The 25,769-nt window shown below is 45.5% G+C and overlaps 1 protein-coding gene across 1 annotated transcript in view; it reads right to left on the bottom strand.

Annotated features, from left to right (window-relative positions):
• The window catches only part of LOC137328402 (janus kinase and microtubule-interacting protein 1-like), a 244,443-nt gene that overhangs the window by 19,941 nt on the left and 198,733 nt on the right, over window positions 1–25,769 (bottom strand). Inside the window, exons 18-19 of the mRNA XM_067994334.1 lie at window positions 14,457–14,525; window positions 8,122–8,199 (exon numbers count right to left, since the gene is read on the bottom strand). Coding sequence (XP_067850435.1) covers window positions 8,122–8,199; window positions 14,457–14,525 — 147 coding nt within the window. The remainder of the gene's footprint in view (window positions 1–8,121; window positions 8,200–14,456; window positions 14,526–25,769) is intronic.

The following is a 25,769-nucleotide window of genomic DNA, read 5'->3' as shown; positions in this document are numbered from 1 at the left end:
AGAGTTAGCCGTGTGACCTAATTGCACAACGTTGTTCCTGAGCATACGAACACTGGATTAAAATTTACATAACAGTGTGCCAAGCTCTGACAAGACAATAGACACCCAGTGCATTATTCCGTCAGTACCGCCCAAAACAGTTAGGATTACTTTCTGAAGGGTCATAACACAGAAAAGTCCCTTGCAATGTCAGCCTTTGTTCAAAAGTTTACTGTGCTCTTGTGTTGCTATTAGCAACTGATGACACATCTAGCTGGTGCTAGGTCGAGACACGTCAATTTATGAGCAGCATATCAATTTCAACGTGGGAGGGAAGGAGCCAAAATTGCAACATTCCACTGATAATAAAACCAAATTTGATCTAATAAACACACTTATTCCGAACTAGTTTGAAGCATGCAGACTTGAAGGTTCCGAATGTTCACTGTGTTTCCTCCAGCGTTGCTGCAGTAACTCAATAAGGGGAGTGACTGAGAGAATGCTTTGGCAGTTGTTACCAACCCGACTGTCTGCAAATCAACAGCAGCCCCATGAACACTGCACTAACAACACAATGCTACACATTGCCAAACAGATCAGATGCTGGACCACTGGGGCGACTTCTTGTTTTCTCAATCAGAACGCGCAAAAAGATTTTATCCCACATTCAAATATATTCCTCTGCGAGCAGAGCTGTACCTTTATGGCTTATTCAGATCTATATCTTATTTTATTTATCTTCTGGGGCTAAGGTAGATTGCTGGAGCAGAGTAAAAGGAGCTTTGAGTCTGAAGCAAATTGCTGGGGGAAGAGTAAAGGGAGCTTTACTCTGCAGCTAACTATGTTCCACATCGTTCACCTGAGGAAGGAGGTAGCCTCCGAAAGCTTGTGAATTTAAAATAAAATTGCTGGACTATAACTTGGTGTTGTAAAATTGTTTACAGTGCTGTATGTGATATGGAAGTGTTTGATGCTGGCACTAGGTAATAAAATTGGGGGATTGGGTAAAGGGCTTGTTCTATGCCTCAACACCAACAATGACCACCTTTATGAAACAAAATATATATATATTTCTCTAACTATATAAATTTATTTAAACCTAGTTGATCCCCTGTGGTATTTCACATGGGGAGTCAAGACGGTGTAGTTATCAGGTGAACTGTGGTTTGAGCGTGGGCAATAATTGGACTGAGGCTGAGGAAGAGCTAAACTGCTATAGACAAGAAGTGGGCAGAGGAGGAAGATACAGCAGTAGTGGGGGGGCAGGGGGCAAGAGAGCAGAATGAAGTTAGATGTTGAGGGGGGAAGTTATAGGATGAGGGATGGCAAGGGAAAAGGTGGAACAGGGCTAGAAGTCGGGAGCAATGACAAAGATAGAGTAGGATATTAGAGGTTGGGGACAAGAGGCAGAGGGAGAATGAGAAGGTAGAAAAAGGCTACAGGCTAGGAGGGTTCTCAATGATCTCCCATCCCATCCCTCTGACTTTGTGTTCCCTTGACGTCACGTTCTCTCACCCATTCTCTCTTCCTCTGACTTTTCTGTTTCTTTTCCTGAATTTTCTGTCTCTTAACTCTCTATTTCTGCTGATTTTTGTTTTTTTGATCAATCTCTCTGTTTTCCCTGATTTTTAACACTCACATCAGTCTGTCCTGTTTTTTCTCTGTGCCATCAAGGTGTCTTTCTCTTGACTTCTTTTGCTTTCCTAGCAATCTCTATCCTTTGATTTCTCTCTCTCCCCAAACTGTCTTTCTCTCCCATTTCTTGCTCTATTTTCATGCTCTCTCTCACTCCTTTCCTCACCCCTTCCCCAGCTCGATTTCTTCTACCTAATTTGTAGGTGTGTAGCCTTACTGTTTGTGTGCTTGATCCCACTCCTTCAGGCAGCCAGCTCCACTGTCTTTGCCACAAAAGCGGCAATCGGGATCTCAGCGCCATCTTATTCATTGTGAGAGATCTTTTGGTTGTTCAGGGGCATGTTAGTGGATGCAGGATCAGTGTTCCAGGATTGACCACCATCTCTTAGTTTCCGAACAGAGCTCGGCCTTCATACCGCAGACAGCAAAGGGCCTGAGAGGGGGTAGCAAGGTCAGTGATTTTTTTTTTAAAAATGGAGTATGGCATAGTTGGAAGCTAGGCTGTAAAACCCGTCCGGTACTTACGGAGAATTTACAGCACAGAAACAGGCCATTCGGCCCAACTGGTCTGTGCCTGTATTTATGCTCCACTCGAGCCTCCTCCCATCCTACTTCACCTAACCTTATCGGCAAATCCTTACAATCTTTTCTCCCTCATGTACTTATCTAGCTTCCCCTTAAATGTATCTATGTTATTCGCCTCAACTACTCCATGTGGTGGCAAGTTCCATATTCTAACCACTCTCTGGGTTACGAAGTTTCTCCTGAATTCCTTATTGGGTTTATTAGTGACTATCTTATTTTTATGATCCCTAGTTTTGGATTCTCCCACAAGTGGAAACATTTTCGCTGTACCTACCCTATCAAACCCCTTCATAATTTTAAAGGCCTTTATTATGTCCCCCCTCAGACTTCTCTTTTCTAGAGAAAGGAACCCCAGCCTGTTCAGTTTTTCCTGATAGTTATAACCTCTCAGCTCTGGTATCATTCTTGTCAATCTTTTTTACACCTTCTCCAGTGCCTCTACATCCTTGAGTAAAGCAGATATATTTTAAAGCAGTAAATGGATCGTGAAATAGTTGAAAGGTGTTAAAAAAATAGCTTTACAAATTAAAAAATAAGAAATATTTAAATTTGAAGTTCAAGGTTTTATATCCAAATAAACATTCAAATTGGTGGTAATAACTCCTTTTATTTCCAAATCCTTTAGAATCTAGAATCAAAGAATAACAAAGTGTAATTGCAACAATGTGCCTACTCCCATCAGGGGGGCATCCAGTGCTCAGTTAACAATATGCAAGTACCATACATATCGCTAAGAAAAAAACTCATTGAAAGAAATGGAGGAAAGTGGTCCTGGGCAATTCAGGCCACCGTGCTACTAGTGGTGGGAAGCTAGCAACTACAGGTTGAAGGTTCAAAGTATTTCAGTCCGAGTACTCTACGGGGCAATCACATGAATGATGGCGGTTACCTGACAAGGAAGCTGTTACAGCACAACAACACCTACAAGTTATTGCAAAAAACGTGGACACTTTTATAATGGAATTTGTATGAGTCAGTATACATACAATTTTTCAATGGAATATATGCCCCAAGTACCGAAATTAATACATTATATAGGCAGGGTAAAGTTCTCTTTTAGAAATATGTGTAGCAAGAGCAATAGCTTGGCTCAGCTAGTAGCACTTTCCTCTCAGAAAGTTGTAGAATAAAGCCCACATGAGGAGTTTGAGCTCATAATCTAGGCGGGAAAAATGGCCCTGCGTGCCTCATGTCACAGTGCCGTCAGTGGTGGGAGGTCTGTAACTGCAGGTTCAATATATTTCAATGTGAGTACCTTGTTGGGCACTCACAAAAATAGTGGGTGTTACCTGACAGGGAAGCTGTGACAGCACACCACTGCCTACAGGCATTACAAGTTATTAGTGCGGTATTGAGAGAGTGCTGCATTGTCCTTCAGAAGAGATGTTAAAGAGAGTCCCATCCTGCTGGTTCAATTAGTCTTGAAACACTCCATCACACTAGTTGAAATGCAAAGACTTCTCACAGTATCCCGGTCAACGTTCCTCCCTCAACAAACACCACCTAAAAATAAATAACTACTATATTATTGCTAGTGCTGTGGGGGAGGGTTTAAACTAATTTGGCAGGGGATGGGCACCAGGATGAAACACGAGAGAGGAGAAACAAGGTGCACAGAGGACTAGGAGGGACAAGTAGCACTAGAGTAAAGAATAGTTCAGAAATAGGAAGGATGAAACAGGGGGCAAATGCGAGGCAATCTAAGATGAGTTTAGAGTGAATTTGCATAAACACACATAGTGTGGTAAATAAGGTTGGTGAGCTGCAGGCTCAAATCACCACGTGCGACTAGGATATATGGCAATAACAGAGACCTGGCTCAAAGAAGGGGAGGATTGGGTACTTAATATTCCTGGCTACAGAGTATTCAGGAAAGATAGGGAAGGAAAGAAAAGGGGGGGGTTGTGGTGACAGCATTGATCAAAGAAACTATTATAGCACTGGAAAGGGATGATGTAGTTGAGGGGTCAAAGACAGAATCTATTTGGTTGGAATTAAGGAACAATAGAGGAGCTTTACGCTACTGGGTGTATATTACAGGCCACCAAATAGTGGGAAGGAGATGGATAATTTGCAGGCAATTTACAGAAAGATGTAAGAACTATAGAGTAGTGATAATGGGGGACTTCAACTATCCCAATAGAGACTGGGACAGTAACAGTAAAGGGCAAAGAGGGGGAGGAATTCCTGAAATGCGTTCGAGAACTTTCTGGAAAAGTGTGTTTCCAGCCCAACCAGGAAGGAAACAGTAATGGATCTAGTTCTGGGGAATGAAGTGGGGCACGTGGAGCATGTTTCAGTGGGGGAGCATTTGGGAAACAGTGATCATAATATCATTAGGTTACAGGGGGGCCGGGGCATGCACCCAAAACTGGGAGGAGCGTATTGCCAAGGTTAAGCAGAAACTGGGACTGTGGGGTCGACGATCCCTCTCGATCGTGGGCAAAAACCTGGTCATCAGGTGCGAGATGCTCTCGGTGTTGCTGTACGTGGCGCAGATCTGGCCCATACCTCGCTCCTGCGCAGCGACAGTCACCCGAGCCATCTTCCACTTTACCTGGAGATCAAAAATGGACCGTGTCCGCAGGGAGACAATGTACAAATCTCCAGGGAAAGGGGGGAAAGGCGTGCCCAACGTGGCCCTCATCCTGATGGCCACCTTTGTGTGCGGCTGCATCAAGCTGTGCATAGACCCTCGGTACGCAAACACAAAGTGTCACTACGTGCTGAGGTTCTACCTGTCCCCTGTGTTGAGAAGGATGGGCCTGGCCACACTGCCACGGAAGGCTCCGTCCAGTTGGACCGTTCCGCCCCACCTGTCCTTCGTGGAAAAGCTTGTGCTGAAAAACACCTTTGATCACAAGGCGATCAGCAAGTGGTCCGCACGTAACGTCCTCGAGACCCTGCGGGAAAAGGAGATGGTGGATCCTGTCGGTTGGTTCCCCGAGCAGACTGCCAATGTCATTTGGCAGAACGCCTCATCGCCAGAGCTTTCAAACAAGCACCAAGACCTAGTTTGGCTGGTGGTGAGAAGGGCCCTTCCCGTCAGATCCTTCATGCACTCCCGGACTCTCAGCGCCACCGCGCGCTGTCCCCGAGGAGGCTGCGGTGGAGACGAGACCGTCAGCCATCTCCTTCTGGAGTGTGCCTTTGCAAAGAAGGTCTGGAGAGAGATGCAGTGGTATCTGTCCAGGTTCATCCCGAGCAGTTCCGTAACACAGGATTCTGTGCTCTACGGGCTGTTCCCGGGGACGCACACCGAGACGGACATCAACTGCTGCTGGAAGACCATTAACTCGGTGAAAGACGCTCTTTGGTCTGCCCGAAACTTGCTGGTCTTCCAGTGTAAGGAGCTGTCCTCGACCGAGTGTGGCAGACTGGCACATTCCAAGGTCCAGGACTACGTGCTGAGGGACGCACTGAGGATGGGTGCGGCCGCCGCAAAGGCTCTGTGGAGAAAGGAAACCGTTTAGAGCCTTCCCACCATTGTATACCGAGGGGCTGCAATCAGGGAAAAACTCCCTCGGGCAGAATGAAAAATTCAAATTGATGTAATGTGACTGTAATGAATCTGTAATGAACCTGTAAAGAATCTGTAACGTGCCTGTTATCAAAAATCTGGATTGAGTGCAATGCAATGAGGCACCCCAGAGTGTCATGAACTGTAATTATGTCCAACGTGTTCATTGAACTGTACTTGATGTAACCTGCAAATTGTATGATCTGTATTGTGTACGTTTGGAATGAGATATGACAACTGTATTGTATGTACTGCAGCAAATTTTATGAATAAAGTATATTTTTTGAAAAAAAAATCATTAGGTTTAGAATAATCAAATGTGAAAATGCTTAACTGGAGGAGGGCTAATTTCAGTGAGTTAAAAAGGGATCTTGTCCAGGTGGATTGGAATCAAAAATTGGTATGCAAAACAGTAATTGAGGAGGAGTTGGTTCAGCCTTCAAGGAGGATTTGGTTTGGGTACAGGGTAGACACATCCCTACAAGGGGGAAAGGAAGGGCATCCAAAGTTAGAGCTCCCTGGGTGACTAAACATATAGAAATTAAAATGAAACAGATAAAGGAGGCGTATGACAAACGTAAGGTTCATAATACAGTAGAGAACCAGGCTGAATACAGAAAGTACAGAGGAGATTTAAAAAAGGGAAACAGATTTAAGGTGATCGACAAAAGAGTCAGAGGCGACATGAGGAAACCTTCTTTTACGCAGCAAGTTGTAATGATCTGGAACACACTGCCTGAAAGAGTGGTGGAAGCAGCTTCAATAGTAACTTTCAAAGGGGAATTGGATAAATACTTGAAGGGAAAAAATTCACTGGGGTATGGGGAAAGAGCAGGGGAATGGGATAAATTGGTAGCTCTTTCAAAGAGCCGGCACAGGCACGATGGGCCAAATGGCCTCCTCCTGTGCTGTACCTACTATGATATTCACCTCATGGCTGTTTGTGGGATCTTTCTGTGTAAAAAATGTCTGACAAGTTTTTTTTTAGATAATAGCTACTGCACTTCAAAGCAATTCATTGTATGCAGTGCGCTCTTTGTGTCTGAGAGATGTGATAAGGTGCTCTATCAAATGCAAGCTTTCCCTTCTTTAATTTCATTCAGATGAAGAACTCATGTTAATGTAAAAAATGTGAAAAATTAAAATGTAAGAAAAAATAATTTCAACCGAAGAAAAATAAATGGCACCCTTACTTATCAGCCCAAAATGCACAAATACTGTGATTTATAACCCACACAATCTTCCTATGATTGGTACAAACAGCACAGACATCTACAGAAAATATTAAAATTATATTTAGCCAAGTAGCTCAATGCTGCACAAGTGCATGCCAAACAAAGTAAATTTACCAAGAAATCAATTTTTGTGTTGGTACTCGTGGAGTTTGGCAAAACATAAAATTAAAAATTAAAATTTGAGCAAGTCGATTATACAGATTCAGCAAACACTTACCTGGGGTAAACAAGGAGACAACATTTACTAATTTTCTGAGAACCATTTTTTGGAAGGATTTTAAGTGTTGAAACTTGAGAAGATAAACCCTAATTATTAAAAGAGAAAGGACTTGCATTTATATAGCGCCTTTCACAACCTCAGGATGTTCCAAAGTGCTGTACAGCCAATGGCGTACTTTTGAAGTGTAGTCACTGTTGTGAATTAGGAAATGTGGCAGCCAATTTGTGCACAGCAAGGTCCCACAAACAGCAATGAGATAATGACCACATATTCTGTTTTTAGTGATGTTGGTTGAGGGAGAAATATTGGCTTGGACACCGGGGAGAACTCCCCTGCTCTTCTTCGAATAGTGCCATGGGATCTTTTATGTCCATCTGAGAGAGCAGGCGAGGCCTCGGTTTAACGTCTCATCTGAAAGACGGCACCTCAGACAGTGCAGCACTCCCTCAGGACTGCAATGAAGTGTCAGCCTGGGTTGTGTGCGCAGGTCCCTGGAGTGGGGCGTGAACCCACAACTTTCTGACTCTAGCTACCACTGAGCCGAGGCTGATAGGTATTACCACAAAAATAGGAGTAAATTGCTCAAAGATGGTGGTTTCCCTGTTTTTTAGCAAGTTACATAAATCATCACATTGGTGCAGTAGCAGATGCATTTCTAAAGTAGAGGCTAAAGCATTAATCTACACTTAGAAAATAAAGACTCATTTATCAGTTTTTATATATGTGGTTTTACGATGAATTCTGTTCTCATTAAGGGGAGAGATAAGAATAAGACAAATTTTATTTTCTTCTTGTCTGTGAGCAACACCACAGGAAATCAATTAGCATTATATAAACTGATGCTTAAAATCTACTTGATGCATATCATTCCCCTCAGCTGATATTCTGATAATTCAAACTTCAGCACTGTCACAAATGCATAGAGGAATGCTGACTGGTGTTCCTACCGTGTAAGCATGGTCCAGAGATTGTTTCCTGTAATCTAATTCCTCTTCTAGGTAGCCCTTCTGTTTGCTAAACAGCTCCTGGGTGAAAGAGAATAAAACATTCAGTTTTTAGCGACAGCCTGTTTTATCAGAGTCCGCCAATCTTCATTTCTACTTTACTTGTCTGGTAGTGCTCATTTCATACGTTCGCTTACTCAGGCTGATTCTTGTCTCGCTACTGTCCCATTTTCACTTAGAAATGTTGCCTGCTGCTCCGCAGTGTTGCTTCTTACTGTTCCTGATGCTAAATGTACCTCCCCTTTTAAGCCACTGCTGCAGGGCATTGACAAGCAGTTGCCCTGCCCGATTTGCCATCTCCTGCCTATTGAGGAGTGTGTTTCGAACTGGCAGCCTAACAACTGCATTATGAGGGCCGACCAGGAAAATCGATCGTGTCCCATGCTGACTCTTCTGGGCAGCCCCCCTCAACGCCCGGCAGTTTACCACGTGCACACGAAAATCGCCCCCATTATTTCTCATGGCTTCTAGCAATTTTTAACAATTTTTGACCGCCAAACTATTTGATTTGTTAGTGGCAGTGTAAGGTATTTTTCTAGTCTATGGCCATTTAAGGGAAATGTAGCATCTTACTCAGACTTTATAATTGTTCTTGCACTGTCATGCTGCTCCATGCTCTCCTGTGATTTCCACAAGTCCTCAGCAGCAGATGTCTGAGAAGATATTCCGTTCTTGTGGATTATGAAGATAACAAAAATGAGGAGATGGTTGATGATGAAGAGGGAGAGGAAGTTAAGGTCAAGCCCAACAAAGGGTTCCTGCAACAACCTCCTGCTCCATGTTCCTACACCACAACCCCTTTGATCTCACCGGCTGTGTTGTTTGTTTTTTCACTCCCGTGTACAGATGTTTTCATCTGTGAGGAATTAGTGAAGAAGGGACACCAACTGATTCAGAGAGCACAAGGGAGGCACAGGTTGAGGATGGGTGAGGGGGTGAGGATTTACCACCTGCCCAGCAGAGGCCAAGGAGAAGGCTGCCCACTGTCTTCGGAGTTGTGGCATTTGCGGCAACATCAGGGAAGCACTTCCTTTGTTGCACCATTGAAGCATGTCGCAGTTTCATTGGAATCTGCAGCTGGCCGCTCTTCAGAAGTGGCCAGGGATCAATCGGTGCCTCCACCACTACAGGAACACAGACTGCTGCTCTGGTGGCAGTTGGGGACTGAATGGACAGTACTCTGCGTACCAGCCTCCAGACCCTGGCGACTGGGGTGTATGCTGATGTCTCTAGGAGTTTTCAGAATCTGACATTAGACCAATCAGTGCGCTGATCAATGAGGCCACTGATCCAGAGCCCAGTTCAATGGCAATGGCTGGGGTCATTCAGCCTGAGACTTATGCCTCTCAGGACAGCCTCCCCTCCTAGATCATCACAAAATGGCTCGTTGGACGTAACAACAGGCTGCTCAGGGAGGGAGATGCAGTCAGCAGCATGTCCCGCCCAGGTTGCATCTCTAATGATACAGGCCCTCAGGTTGCACCTAGGAGAAGCACTAGAATAGGAGAAAGAAAGGCAAGTTTAGACATGCAGGGGAAGCATGGGGTGAGGCGAGAGTTTGGCTTATATTCACTTTGAATTCTGTTGCATTCAAATAGAATGTACACTCTTATTCATGGAGGTTAGGGACATACAAGAACGGGTGCACTTATTTTGTGCTGACTTATTCAATCAGGCGATTATTCTTGGCATTGTCATTTAGAGGTAAAGAGGATTGATATGTTGTCATGTTCTAGGATGGGTATTGAACTGAAGGATTAGTCCTTTATTTGAAGGTGGGGGCGAAGGAGTAAGAAACATATGAAATAGGAGCAGGAGTAAGCCGTCGGGCCCCTCGAGCCTGCTCTGCCATTCAATAAGATCATGGCTGCTCTTCGACCTCAACTCCACTTTCCCGCCCGATCACCATATCCCTTGATTCCCCTAGAGTCCAAAAATCTATCAATCTCAGTCTTGAATATACTCAACAACTGAACATCCACAGCCCTGTGGGGTAAGGAATTCCAAATATTCACAACCCTCTGAGTGAAGAAATTCCTCCTCATCTCAGTCCTAAATGTCCGACTCCTTATTGTGAGACTATGTTCCTTAGTTATAGACTCTCCAGCAACGGGAAACATCCTCTCAGCATCTACGCTGTCAAGACCTCTTAGAATCTGATATGTTTCAATGGGATCACCTCTTATTCTTCTATACTCCAGAGAGTATAGTCCCATTCTACTCAATCTCTCCACATAGGACAACCCTCTCATCACAGGAATCAGTCTAGTAAACCTTTGTTGCACTGTCTCTAAGGCAGGTATATCCTTCCTTAGGTAAGGAGACCAAAACTGCACACAGTACTCTAGGTGTGGACTCACCAAAGCCCTATGCAATTGCGGGAAGACTTCCTTACTCTTGTACTCCAAACCTCTTGCAATAAAGGCCAACATACCATTTGCCTTCCTAATTGCTTGCTGTACCTGCATGTTAACTTTCTGTGTTTCTTGTACAAGGACACCCAGATCTCTCTGAGTGAAGGTAGTGGTGACAAAGGAAGACTGCGTTAAACAGAAGACTTCAGTGGTCACTTGTACTCTGATGCCCCTTGCAGCAGTCACTGAGGGTCCTTCTGGTTTAAGGTCATTGTGATATTCTCCTCCATGTACTTCTGCCTCCTCAGCAAACAACAGACATTTTTGGATAGTGAAGTTGTGCAGGGAACACCAAGCTACAGCTATGTGGGATACTTGAGCTGCAACATAATCCAGAGCCCCTCCTATCCTGTCAAGGCAGTGAAGTCCTTTTAATAATGCAGCAGTCCGAGCCCACATGCAGCAAGACCTGGACAACATCCAGGCTTGGGCTCATAAGTAGCAAGTAACATTCGCACCAGACAAGTGCCAGGCAATGACCATCTCCAACAAGAGAGAGTCTAACCACCTCCACTTGACATTCAACGGCATTACCATCGCCGAATCCCCCACCATCAACATCCTGGGGGTCACCATCGACCAGAAACTTAACTGGACCAGCCATATAAATACTGTGGCTACAAGAGCAGGTCAGAGGCTGGGTATTCTGAAGTGAGTGACTCACCTCCTGACTCCCCAAAGCCTTTCCACCATCTACAAGGCATAAGTCAGGAGTGTGATGGAATACTCTCCACTTGCTTGGATGAGTGCAGCTCCAACAACACTCAAGAAGCTCGACACCATCCAGGACAAAGCAACCCGCTTGATTGGCACCCCATCCACCACACTAAACATTCACTCCCTTCACCACCGGTGCACAGTGGCCGCAGTGTGTACCATCCACAGGATGCACTGCAGCAACTCGCCAAGGCTTCTTTGACAGCACCTCCCAAACCCATGACCTCTACCACCTAGAAGGACAAGAGCAGCAGGTACATGGGAACAACACCACCTGCACGTTCCCCTCCAAGTCACACACCGTCCCAACTTGGAAATACATCGCCGTTCCTTCATTGTCGCTGGGTCAAAATCCTGGAACGCCCTACCTAACAGCACTGTGGGAGAACCTTCACCACACTGAATGTAGCGGTTCAAGAAAGCGGCTCACCACCACCTTCTCAAGGGCAATTAGGGATGGGCAACAAATGCCGGCCTTGCCAGCGACGCCCACATCCCATGAACAAATAAAAAAAAACCCCAACAGTCCTCTCAATGACCATTCTGGTCGAGGCATCTGCCTCTTTGTAGCGCTCCTTTGCTGATGTTTGCGCCACTCTGAGTAGGGTCATTATCCATGAGAGCAGGGGAAGACCTTGTCACCCACAAGCCTCCCGTTGACTCGATTTTCTCCCTTGAAGAGGTAACGGAGGGCTGACTTGCGAAAGATAAGTGCATTGTGGCAACTTCCAGTATATCTCGCGTTGACACATAGACCTCCATTTTAACTCCCCTCGGGCAGGAGTCCGAGCCTGAATATTTAAATGAGGCCTCGGGAGTCAAAATCTCTCCGGGCCTCGGCATGCGAGTTTGTTGCTCGCTCAGGCCCCCCGCACGCACCAATCCTGTCCCGACTTAAAACCGAGGGCATAGGATCCTTTGAATGTCATCACACATAATTTGGACATTCAAGGAGTAGAAGCCCTTCCTGTTGAGCTAATATTCTGTAGGAGCTTGCAAGGCAACGTGTGCATCATCTATTATACCCTGGACCTTAGGGAAGCCAGTAATCCTGTAAACATGGATGGGCCTATCTTGCTGCTGCCTTGATGTGATATCACTCACTTGACAAATACATGCCCATACTACACTCTAGTTGGTATTGCAGCGATCCCTTGTGGCTGCCTGAAATGAGCCTGAGCCATAAAAGTTGTGCTCAGCTTTCACCTTCATAGCCAGAGAGAGAGCAGTGTGGCAGATGAGGGTGGCTGCAAGTCCTCATGCAGTAGGTGGCAGGGCTGCCCTACTATCTCTTTGGTGAAGCACACTCTCCTCATACACATCTCCTCACTATGGCTCTCATATGACCTGTGTTGCTTGTATATTCTTGGGGTGGGGGGAGGGGAGATAATATCTGGTGGGCTCCATGCTCTTTAAATGCTGTCCGACTCCCCTATGTCCCATCCTGTGCTGCTCCTCCTCCTCTCCATTCTGTGTAGGCAGAATGCAATAAAAAAAACTGCTCATTCCCAGATAAAGTAATCACTACTCAAACTTTCCACAACTCCTCAGGCTCAGAAACTCCACATTTCTGCCTGTCTTAATTGATCCTGGTAATGGTTGTACTTTATATCTCTCATTCTAACTTACTCTGTGCATTGTAAGTGTAAAACCAAGAAATTCAAGGCAGCAGTGCCTAGGGCCTTCATTAGCATATATTATAATGAGCTGTCCGAGGACTCATGAGGTGACTCATCGGAAGGGCCAAACCCTGTTTGGAAACTCAAGAGGGGGGTGATTTTGGAATGGAACATCAGAGAAAATGGCTTCTACCCATTTTGCTGCCTAAACAAATGCCCCAATTTTACATGGAAAAGCTGCCAAAAATGGCGTGACATTTCAGAACCTAAACGTTTGAGATTATTACAGCATTTTTAAAAAAATCCCAATGTTTACTCCATTTTTTCACTCTTCTTCTGAAATCTGAATCCAGTGATTAGCTGTCTCGACACAGACTGGGGATTTTCTTCATCTGGATGGCTTAGTATCACAGTATGTGGTGATTTTACTGAATGAGTCCCTCACAGCATGCAGCTAAACTAATGTCTTACACAATACACCCACTGAAAAATGCTTGTGAATTTTCTAAATTCTGTACTTTTAATACTTCAGTTACAACAAAATATGCATTTCAGATTTGAAGAACAACAATGCTGTTAAAATAATGATGTACACGTATAACACAATCCAGTTATTCGTGTACATCAGTTCAGAAGGTTGCTTTATTAAATTCATTTAACAAGTTCCAAGGCCTAAATTTTAACCCAGAGTCAGGAAGAGGGCAGGTGGGGGGGGGGTGGGGGGCGGAATTCCTGATGGGAAACCCAGAAGTACGGGTTTCCCGGACGTCCTTTCGATTTTGACGTAAGGATTTTTTTTTTTGTCGGCTTTCTGCCCGTCAGACCAGCCTGATTGACAGGGGCCGGAGGACATCAGGGGGGGGGGGGGGGTGTTGGGAGTCATCAGGGGTGGGGGGGTTGGGAGTCATCGGGGTCATCAGGAGGTCGGGGGTCATTGTGGTCAGTCATCGGGGTTCGGGAGTCATCGGGGGTCAGGGGTCATCGGGGGGTCGGGGGTCATCGGAGGGGTCAGGAGTCATCAGGGGGCTCGGGGGTCATCGGGGGGGGGGGGTGTTGGCGATCATGGGGCAGGTTGTCGGAGATCATGGGACGGGGGGAGGGGGTGGTCGCTGCAGGTAAGCTTGTTGAGCCTGGGGGAAGCACTCCTGGTCCTCCAGGCCACAAGCAGTGCAATAAAGACACTTACCTGTTGATCCAGCCCTTCTTGCCTCCTCTCACGTGGCGTGAAGCAGAAGGCCCAGAAATCCTGGCCCCCAGCAATTAAAAAGCTTTCAGTGACCAACCCACCTCCTGAGAGCAAGTTGGTTGCCCGCCCCTCGACGCGCCTCTGTTAAAACCGGATTGGAGGCGAGTTGGGGTCGAGTTTTAATTTTTAATAATTTTTATCTTCCCACCTGCCCCCAACCCACCCGTTCATGGGGTTAAAATTTAGGCCCAAATGTCTAGCGCCCACCTCCCATCCCCCAAAGTGATGCACCAAGTTCCCATTATCATCCCCCACTTGCTGCATTAACACGTGTAAAGGTACCTTCTCATTCTCCAGGTCCAACATCTTCTGGTGAAGAGCAGCCTCTGTGCTCTCAATTTGTTTCAGCCACTGTATTTTTCAAGAAATCACATGAAAGGAGATGAGTCAGTACACAAGTGGTGTTAATCGTGATGGACATAATCAGCATGGACATGGTCAAAGAAATCCAAACCAGGTGACAGAGGCAACATCTGCATTTTTGCGAGAAGTTAACTCAAATTCACAAGACCTGTTCCACGCACTGGTCTTTCATTCTGTTTATAGCTGCTGCTTATTTCTGTTTCAAAGTGCAAAGCTCTTTTTGCAGCAAACTATTTCAAATTTATCCTTGGAAACATTTTACATAACGCAGTCCTCCACGTAATGCATTTTTTTTAATATATAAATTATTTGTAGCCCTTCGAAGGGCACTATCTTCATGAAAAATGCTTTGCAGAACTTATTTTCTTTGGGAAGGAGAAAAGTCAGGCATTTTTTTTCTGCCCACAATACCTCTCATGCAGCTGACACAATTTGTAACACTGTGCCGTGTTTGTAAAAAAATGAGGAAAGGTTCGCGAAACATTTTTATCATGAAGGCATCAAATGAAAGGCAAGTCTGTCAAGGAATATTATCAGCAGTTCACTCTCTACATTTCATGACTTGTTAGGTAAGTGTATGGGATATGGAACAAAGGCAGGTAACTGGAGTGAAGATTCAGATCAGCCATGATCTAATTGAATGGCAGAAAGGGCTCGAGGGGCTGAATGGCCTGTTCTGTTCCTATATCTATCTTCTTTGTGAACACCAGTTACAAGCAGAAGGATTTTTGAATTATTGTGTTATAAAATGGTTTCACATGGTGCACGTCAACAGCTTTGATGCACCAGCTTCATGGAAAAGTATCTGAGCAGCTTTTTTTTTGATTTGGGCAGGGAGACACGACGTGAACCATTTTATCCAATGAGACCACACATACGTGACATTATTACATCGACTAAGCCATCGCCCCATGTACGATTACAAATAATAAAAGGTGAGCCATGCAAAAAAAAGTTTTCATGAAGACTATGCCCTTTAAATAGGTAGTCAAAAAGGAAATACTGCTCTGCACTATAAGCAAGTCAAATTGATGGGGGCATTTTTAACCCAATATTCCACTTCTACCTACTGACCAATTGCCGCTTCCTGCCGGTTTTGGTTGGGCAACTGACCGGTGGCATGGATTGAGGCTTGGGAGTCAGAGGTCAGAGGGGCTTTGCCACTTGTCTCGGCCCCAGCCTGCCCGATTCCTCCCGAGTTAAAATCAGATCTTATATATTGTGATGTTGACTTCTAGATATGACAAAATAGTTCAATGCACAGAATATTTATTTTATAATTTTAGAAGCAAGAACAAATGACTTCAATCTAAGCTTATTATCAGAGTTTACAATTTTTATTTGGTATCTGGGAGAATTGAACATTTTTTCCCTTTGCTCTCATGGATGGCAGTAAACAAACTTACCCAGCAGAACAGCATTATTGGGCCACCCTCACGTTGCATTATTGGGCCACCCTCACGTTGCATTATTGGGCCACCCTCACGTTGCATTGTTGGGCCACCCTCACGTTGCATTGTTGGGCCACCCTCACGTTGCATTGTTGGGCCACCCTCACGTTGCATTATTGGGCCACCCTCACGTTGCATTGTTGGGCCATCCTCACGTTGCATTGTTGGGCCACCCTCACGTTGCATTGTTGGGCCACCCTCAGGTGTGCATTGTTGGGCCACCCTCAGGTGTGCATTGTTGGGCCACCCTCAGGTGTGCATTGTTGGGCCACCCTCACATTGCATTGTTGGGCCACCCTCACGTTGCATTATTGGGCCACCCTCACGTTGCACTGTTGGGCCACCCTCAGGTGTGCATTGTTGGGCTACCCTCAGGTGTGCATTGTTGGGCTACCCTCACGTTGCATTGTTGGACCACCCTCACATTGCATTGTTGGGCCACCCTCACGTTGCATTATTGAGCTACCCTCACGTTGCATGATTGAGCTACCCTCACGTTGCATTGATGGGCCACCCTCACGTTGCATTGATGGGCCACCCTCAGGTGTGCATTGATGGGCCACCCTCACATTGCATTGTTGGGCCACCCTCACGTTGCATTATTGAGCTACCCTCACGTTGCATTGTTGGGCCACCCTCACGTTGCATTGTTGAGCTACCCTCACGTTGCATTGTTGGGCCACCCTCACGTTGCATTGATGGGCCACCCTCACGTTGCATTGTTGAGCCACCCTCACGTTGCATTGATGGGCCACCCTCACGTTGCATTGATGGGCCACCCTCACGTTGCATTGATGGGCCACCCTCACGTTGCATTGATGGGCCACCCTCACGTTGCATTGATGGGCCACCCTCACGTTGCATTGATGGGCCACCCTCACGTTGCATTGTTGGGCCACCCTCACATTGCATTGTTGGGCCACCCTCACATTGCATTGTTGGGCCACCCTCACGTTGCATTGTTGGGCCACCCTCACGTTGCATTGATGGGCCACCCTCACGTTGCATTGTTGGGCCACCCTCACATTGCATTGATGGGCCACCCTCACGTTGCATTGTTGGGCCACCCTCACATTGCATTGTTGGGCCACCCTCACATTGCATTGATGGGCCACCCTCACGTTGCATTGATGGGCCACCCTCACATTGCATTGTTGGGCCACCCTCACGTTGCATTGAGAATCTACCATATCCCTGGGGCTATGGGAGGCGTCATCATTAAAATGCAAACTTGAACAGGAAGATCCAGTTTCAGATTATTCCCAGAAAACTATGATTATTTTGTAAACTCCATCTTTCCCCAATGTTTCTTTATAATATTTAGCAACAAAATGGCACTGTTTGCATCACAGATTAAAATAGCTCTCAACTTTGAAGGCCAGGCTTAATCCCAACTACTTCTTAGAAATCAAACAATTATGAAGAATTCTGATCTTATCTTTAGAATTAACATCTTGGCCTAGATTTTCTTTTGCAATACCGCCCCAAGTCAGGCAGTAAAGCAGCAGAAACATTAGGAAAACTGGGTGATAAGGCCTAGCACTGCGTATCCATCCCAACTTTGATTTACTTCCTCCTCCCCCAGCTGGGAAAGCTGCCAACCTGATTTCTCCACCTTCCACTACTGATCCCACTGGCCCCAAGGACCTCCAAGACTCTATGGTAGCCGCTAAAGGCCCCTTTTGAAGGGAGAGGCCGCAGTAGTGGGTACCTCATCCACCCCTCAGGCATGATCCACTTACCCAGTCCGAGGCCTAAAAAGAAACTTGTCCTGCCTCCTTCAAAGATTTGAACCCCCCAGGTCTTTCCGCTCCTGAACTCCCTTTAACATTTTACCATTTAGTTTATACTGCCTTTCATCATTTTTCCTTCCAAAATTCATCACTTCACAATTCTCTGCATTAAATTTCATCTGCCAGGTGTCTGCCCATGTGTTTATGTCCTCCTGAAGTCTGCTACTATCATCCTCACTCTTTACTACATTTCCAAGCTTTGTATTATCTGCAAACTTTGAAATTATACCCTGTCCAGATCATGAATATCTATCAAAAAAATCTGGCTCTTTTATCTGATTTCTCATTGATGATGCTATGGGAGAGATGTGGTTTACCTCAGATAATGAATCAGACTGTGGGAAGAAGCGCAATTAAAATACAGAATTCCCAATCCCAATTGTGAAGGTCCTCTTTTAACAAAAAACTAATGGTCAACTATCTGTTTTTTCCATAATTAACCACCAAAAAAATTACATTCTCACAAAATGCAAAACTACACATTCCTGCAATTTCATTAGCAAGTCATTAATTATGGAGGAAAGTTGGCATTCTCCTGTTTTTTGTTCAAAGAGAGATTTCACCCCTTCTCCTCTCATTGTAAAATGTCAGGTGCGGATAAGAACAAGTTCCCAGGGCCTACCATATTCACTGTGTAAGCTCACACATATGAAAATGGCTGCTTGGGCGAGGTACAAGAGGCCTGCTGACGCCCCTCCAAGCCAGTTCCTCTAGTGACGACATCAGATTCCTTATTAAAGCTCAGTGGGCAAATTCATCAGGCAGTTTAGTATAAGCCAAATAGATCAGGAAGCTGTAGGCTCAGTCTCTGGTCTGTGATGAGTTAGGTGATCTCAGCCGTAGTGGCAGTGGACTATTATGATTGTCCTCAGCATCCCTGTGGTAGGGAGAGTGGGAAAAAATGCACCGAGAGACTCGTTAATATTGTTGTTATACAGATGGGGCCGATGTTGCTTGTGTGGACAGGTGAATGAAGCTGCATTGCCCACCCTCACCACTGTGAAGACGGGGGGTGCCAGAGTGCTATTTATACTTAAATATCTGGATGGAATATGCTTTATTGGCCTCCTGTAGATATTTAACCGACTGAAAAGAGCTGACAGGACATTAGGAAATACAACAAGCACAGGAGACTGCCTAAATTTAAAAGTAAAAGGCAGACTTTTACTGGATTCAGTTACATTTCAACACCATTGAGATACTAGGCATACCACACACCACAGATTAAATTTTGAAAAAAAACTCTGTAAAAACATTCCATACAACAGACTGCACTCAAGTTCTGTTGACTGACTTCATGTTTGCACAACCCAACTGTACCAGAGTGTGCAGCTATCAATCCTTAATCTCCACAAAAACAAATACAGTCCCCACTGCTTATAGCGGGCATGTCGTGCGAACGCAATTTGCATGCTATACGCAATGGCCGGGATAACATAGCGCTATTACAGTACTCTACTTATATAAAATGCTCCTTCTGTGTAGTGACATTTTGCCCAGTTGTTTCCAGCTCCATTCTGATCTGCAGCTTTATTTAAACTAGTCAGTGCCTAGTACAAACTGTAACCCCACACCACTTAGAGGGGATTTGAAGGCTTTAAGTACACAAAAGGTAACTGAACATTAGTGAGGTGTAATTTACTTACTTATGTTTGTTATTGCATTCAATGCACCTTAACTAGGTGCGAACTAGTGAGTAAGTATAGCTGTTTCTACCCGAAATAAACAACAACTTGCATTTATATAGCACCTTTAACGTAGAAAAACATCCCAAGGCGCTTCACAGGAGCATTATCAAACAAAATTTGACACCGAGCCACGTAAGGAGAAATTAGGACAGGTGAACAAAAGCTTGGTCGAAGAGGTAGGTTTTAAGGAGCATCTTAAAAGGAGGAGAGGTGGAGAGGAGGAGAGGTTTAAGGAAGGAATTCCAGCGCTTCGGACCTAGGCAGCTGAAGGCACAGCTGCCAATGGTGGAGCAATTAAAATTGGAGAGACACAAGGGGCCAGAATTGGAGGAGAGCAGAGATCTCGGAGGGTTGTAGGGCTAGACGCTATAACTAGCAACTTTGAAATTGATGTTAATGCAAAGGGATAATGGCTTTTTGGTCGATATAAGCGACTGCCTGTTTTAAACGTGGACCTTTTAAGTGGTGGGGACTGGACTGAATTATGTATGGTGTTAGCTCCATCAAAACTAAGGCAGAAATTATATTACAGTTTGCGGGGGGAAAAAACTGCTGCAAGTCACAATCAGTCCCTTAACTTGATAGAGCAATGATGTGGAGATGCCGGTGATGGACTGGGGTTGACAATTGTAAACAATTTTACAACACCAAGTTATAGTCCAACAAATTTATTTTAAATTCCACAAGCTTTTGGAGGCTTCCTCCTTCCTCAGGTGAATGGTGTGGAAATGAGATTTTCGAATCCTTCGCATTTGAAAATCACAGAACAATGCCTGATGATTACTGCTCGTTGCCAAGGCAATCACAGTGAGCAGACAGAAAGGTGTCACCTAAAAGGCCACCGAATATACAAAGCCCCCAAAAAAAAGAGAGAGAGAGAGAAGGAAGACAGTCAATGACCCGTTATATTAAAAACAGATAACATTTGTTCGCTGGTGGGGTTACGTGCAGTGTGACATGAACCCAAGATCCCGGTTGAGGCCGTCCTCATGGGTGCGGAACTTGGCTATCAATTTCTGCTCGACGATTTTGCGTTGTCGTGTGTCTCGAAGGCCGCCTTGGAGTATGCTTACCCGAAGGTCGGTGGCTGAATGTCCATGACTGCTGAAGTGTTCCCCGACAGGGAGAGAACCCTCCTGTTTGGCGATTGTTGTGCGGTGTCCGTTCATCCGTTGTCGCAGCGTCTGCATGGTCTCGCCAATGTACCATGCTCTGGGGCATCCTTTCCTGCAACGTATGAGGTAGACAACGTTGGCCGAGTCACAGGAGTATGAACCGTGTACCTGGTGGGTGGTGTCCTCTCGTGTGATGGTGGTATCTGTGTCGATGATCTGGCATGTCTTGCAGAGGTTACCGTGGCAGGGTTGTGTGGTGTCGTGGACGCTGTTCTCCTGAAAGCTGGGTAATTTGCTGCGAACGATGGTTTGTTTGAGGTTGGGTGGCCGTTCAAAGGCGAGTAGTGGAGGTGTGGGGATGGCCAAAGCGAGGTGTTCGTCATCATTGATGACATGTTGAAGGCTGCGGAGAACATGGCATAGTTTCTCCGCTCCGGGGAAGTACTGGACGACGAAGGGTACTCTGTTGGTTGCGTCCCATGTTAGTCTTCTGAGGAGGTCTACGCGATTTTTCGCTGTGGCCCGTCGGAACTGTCGATCGATGAGTCGAGCATCATATCCCGTTCTTACTAGGGCGTCTTTCAGCGTCTGTAGGTGTCCATCGCGTTCCTCCTCGTCTGAGCAGACCCTGTGTATTCGCACGGCCTGTCCATAGGGGATGGCCTCTTTGACGTGGTTAGGGTGGAAGCTGGAAAAGTGGAGCATCGTGAGGTTGTCCGTGGGCTTGCGGTAGAGTAAGGTGCTGAGGTGCCCGTCTTTGATGGAGATTCGTGTGTCCAAGAAAGAAACTGATTCTGAGGAGTAGTCCATGGTGAGCTTGATGGTGGGATGGAACTTGTTGATGTTATCGTGTAGTCTCTTTAGTGATTCCTCTCCGTGGGTCCATAGAAAGAAAATGTCGTCGATGTATCTGGTGTATAGTGTTGGTTGGAGATCCTGTGCAGTGAAGAAGTCCTGCTCGAACTTGTGCATGAAAATGTTGGTGTATTGGGGTGCGAATCTGGTCCCCATGGCTGTTCCGTGTGTTTGGGTAAAGAACTGGTTATTGAAGGTGAAGACATTGTGATCCAGGATGAAGCGGATGAGTTGTAGGATGGCGTCTGGAGATTGGCTGTTGTTGGTGTTGAGTATTGATGCTGTCGCAGCGATGCCGTCATCGTGGGGGATACTGGTGTAGAGTGCCGAGACGTCCATCGTGGTGAGAAGTGTTCCTGGTTCAACAGGTCCGTGGGTACTGAGTTTTTGTAGAAAGTCTGTAGTGTCGCGACAGAAGCTGGGGGTTCCCTGTACGATGGGTTTCAGGATGCCCTCGATGTATCCAGAGAGGTTCTCACACAGGGTTCCGTTGCCTGATACGATAGGACGTCCGAGTGTGTTGGCTTTGTGTATCTTTGGGAGGCAGTAGAAGTCTCCCACGCGGGGAGTACGTGGGATGAGAGTGCGTAGGATGTTTTGAAGGTCTGGATCGAAGGTCTTGATCAGTTTGTTGAGCTGATGGGTGTGTTCTTTGGTCGGGTCTGTGGGTAACCGTCTGTAGTGTTCCTGGTTGTCCAGTTGTCGGTATGCTTCTTTGCAATAGTCCGTTCTGTTCTGTATGACGATGGCTCCTCCTTTGTCCGCTGGTTTGATGACGATGTTGCGGTTGGTCTTGAGAGCTATGGACAGGCCCTGTGAATACACAGGGTCTGCTCAGACGAGGAGGAACGCGATGGACACCTACAGACGCTGAAAGACGCCCTAGTAAGAACGGGATATGATGCTCGACTCATCGATCGACAGTTCCGACGGGCCACAGCGAAAAATCGCGTAGACCTCCTCAGAAGACTAACACGGGATGCAACCAACTGAGTACCCTTCGTCGTGCAGTACTTCCCCGGAGCGGAGAAACTACGCCATGTTCTCCGCAGCCTTCAACATGTCATCAATGATGACGAACACCTCGCTATGGCCATCCCCACACTTCCACTACTCGCTTTTAAACAGCCACCCAACCTCAAACAAACCATCGTTCGCAGCAAATTACCTAGCTTTCAGGAGAACAGCGTCCACGACACCACACAACCCTGCCACGGTAACCTCTGCAAGACATGCCAGATCATCGACACAGATACCACCATCACACGAGAGGACACCACCCACCAGGTACACGGTTCATACTCCTGTGACTCGGCCAACGTTGTCTACCTCATACGTTGCAGGAAAGGATGCCCCAGAGCATGGTACATTGGCGAGACCATGCAGACGCTGCGACAACGGATGAACGGACACCGCGCAACAATTGCCAAACAGGAGGGTTCTCTCCCTGTCGGGGAACACTTCAGCAGTCATGGACATTCAGCCACCGATCTTCGGGTAAGCGTTCTCCAAGGCGGCCTTTGAGACACACGACAACGCAAAATCGTCGAGCAGAAATTGATAGCCAAGTTCCACACCCATGAGGACGACCTCAACCGGGATCTTGGGTTCATGTCACACTACACGTAACCCCACCAGCGAACAAATGTTATCTGTTTTTAATATAACGGGTCATTGACTGTCTTCCTTCTCTCTCTCTCTCTCTTTTTTTTGGGGGCTTTGTATATTCGGTGGCCTTTTAGGTGACACCTTTCTGTCTGCTCACTGTGATTGCCTTGGCAACGGGCAGTAATCACCAGGCATTGTTCTGTGATTTTCAAATGCGAAGGATTCGAAAATCTCATTTCCACACCATTCACCTGAGGAAGGAGGAAGCCTCCGAAAGCTTGTGGAATTTAAAATAAATTTGTTGGACTATAACTTGGTGTTGTAAAATTGTTTAGAATTGATAGAGCAACACTTTGATGTAGCAAAGGAAGGCATATACAAAAGTTTTTTCCTACAAATCTCAACCTAGTAGCAAAATGTGCTGAGGTGAGGCGACAAAGCTCTGGATGAACACGAAATGCTGTGTTGTTATTTTTAAACCATGTTGTAAAATCAAATCAAACCTGCTTGGTGAAAATTCATTTGGGAAACCAATCCTTCATCATAGTTAAATAAAAACAGAAAATGCTGGAACTGTTCTGATGAAAGGTCATCGACCTGAGACGTTAACTATGTTTCTCTCTCCACAGATGCTGCCTGACCCGCTTAGTGTTTCCAGCATTTTCTGTTCTTATTTCAGATTTCCAGCATCCGCAGTATTTTGCTTTAGTTCTTTGCTATACTTAAGCAGATTAAGAGCATATCTGGGTGTTGTCTTATATTTTACACTATGCATCTGAGCCAGCATTCACTGATGTCTTTGTATGGGGAGGAGGAGTTACAACAGCATTCCAAAGATTTTAATGACTAGAAACCCTGGGAACAGTACTAACACATTTTATGGTGAAAAGCAGGCCAGACTGAATTCTATTGAAAATCAAATGTATTAGAGAATTTCTGTCATAATCCCAGGAATCCATTTCCACAGCAAGCACTCGGCAAGGTAACACAATCTCAATTTGGTAAAACAAAGCCCATGTGGATGAATGTAGAGTTAGCTCCCATCATTATACCAGCAAAGTTTACTAGACACCAGCATCCTAATCAGATTATTGCTTTGCGACTGCAGTGAAATCCTCTTCTTATGTGTTCCTGCTAATCACGACCGCATCTTATTCATTACACGAAAAGCTTCAGTCGGTGGGAGGTAGTAATTACAATGCAAGCAATTTGGGACATTTGAAATGTGTCCCTTTGTAGAGGGTCTCATCGCAACGAGCTTCATTATATAACAGGTTAGTGCATGAATGATGTGCTGATGTCAACTCACTCTGCTCAGAGGTTGAAGTTTTACCTTTGGGTAAAGTCAGAGGCTTATAATTGAGGAAAGATTTAACTGCACAGTAAGAAATATAAACTGTCAGCTTAATGGCAAAGCTATTGTGCTGCTCAAGAGAATAGGAGGTTTAATTAAACTGGATGTCACAGAGAAATTGAATGTTTGGTCCTCGGGTTCCTAGTTTGTTTTGCTGTGCCTCTCAAATTAGTTTTATAACATTGCTCAAAATGGAAGTCATGCATTCATTTAAAAGCCAACACAGATAGAAGGTCTACAGTAACACTTTGAAGGGCAACACATCCCTAATATGTAAACAATTTGATTGCAAAATTTACGAAGAGTGAACATATCACTTAAAACAATCACGGTAATCCAATCAAGCAGTTGCCCTCGTCAAAATCCAAAGTGCATCAATTTGAATTTAATGATGCTTTGATCCATGTGTCATCAGATTGCATTAATGGCTTAAATCACAGCCTTCATACACTTAGAACATGCATCAAACACCACAACGTTGCCAATGCCTGACTTCAAAGAGTTCCAAGAATGTAATAATCCTGTGCATTCCATGAAGTCCAGTTTTGTCTGACCATTAGACATAGGGACAGAGAGTGGCATTCTGGGCATCTGCCTATGAGACAATAGCCTATTAGTTCACACTGCTAGCTCTCTATGAAAAGTATCTGTGTTTATGCCAAATCTGTGAGAAAATTTTCATCCATTGGATAGTCTTTTTATGCCTAAATGAACTCCAGATTGTTGTATTTGAACCAATTCACTGGGGAGATATTCATGCAGCGCCAGTTCAGACTGAGGCTCACTGATAATTGGGCCTCAGACCTCATTTCCACAAAACCGGTGAATTGCAGATGCCAAAAGGACATCCTAATGCTGCTTGCTGATCAGGGCCTTGGGAAACTTGGCTGGCTACAATGCTGAGCCGGCCTGTAGGTAATTCCTGGGAAGGGGGGGTGGGAAAACAAACCGGGAGAGCATCAGCCTGCAGTCCTGCTCCTCCTGGCTCCACATAAAAGTAAGTAAAATAAAAGTAAATTACCTTTTAGTCGGCGGCCTCCAGCGGTCCCTTTAAGGACGGCTGGTTGGGCCACTGTAAACCCAGAAAAACTGAGCGTAGCATGCTCCAGCCAGTTTATGCCGAGCTTAAGAGAGGGGTCCTAAAATATTAACATATTCAAGGGGCCTAATGCCTGTTTCTCTTGGAAATCAGCGCATTTCCAGGGGAGATTGCGCCCGAGAGATCACGTCCAGAAATTGGTCTTCCAACTCTACTTTTTCATCCAAAAATGGGTGCGATACTGGACGTAAATCTAAACTGAAATTTCATCACATTTGGGCCAGCATCCTGTATCTGTGCTCGCTCGCTCATCCTGCTTTTTACTCATA

This window comes from Heptranchias perlo, chromosome 1 (genome assembly GCF_035084215.1).
Source record: "Heptranchias perlo isolate sHepPer1 chromosome 1, sHepPer1.hap1, whole genome shotgun sequence".
In the NCBI taxonomy this organism is placed as follows: domain Eukaryota; kingdom Metazoa; phylum Chordata; class Chondrichthyes; order Hexanchiformes; family Hexanchidae; genus Heptranchias; species Heptranchias perlo.
The sequence above is the reverse complement of the archived record's forward strand: the minus strand, read 5'-3'. Positions and strand labels throughout refer to the sequence as shown.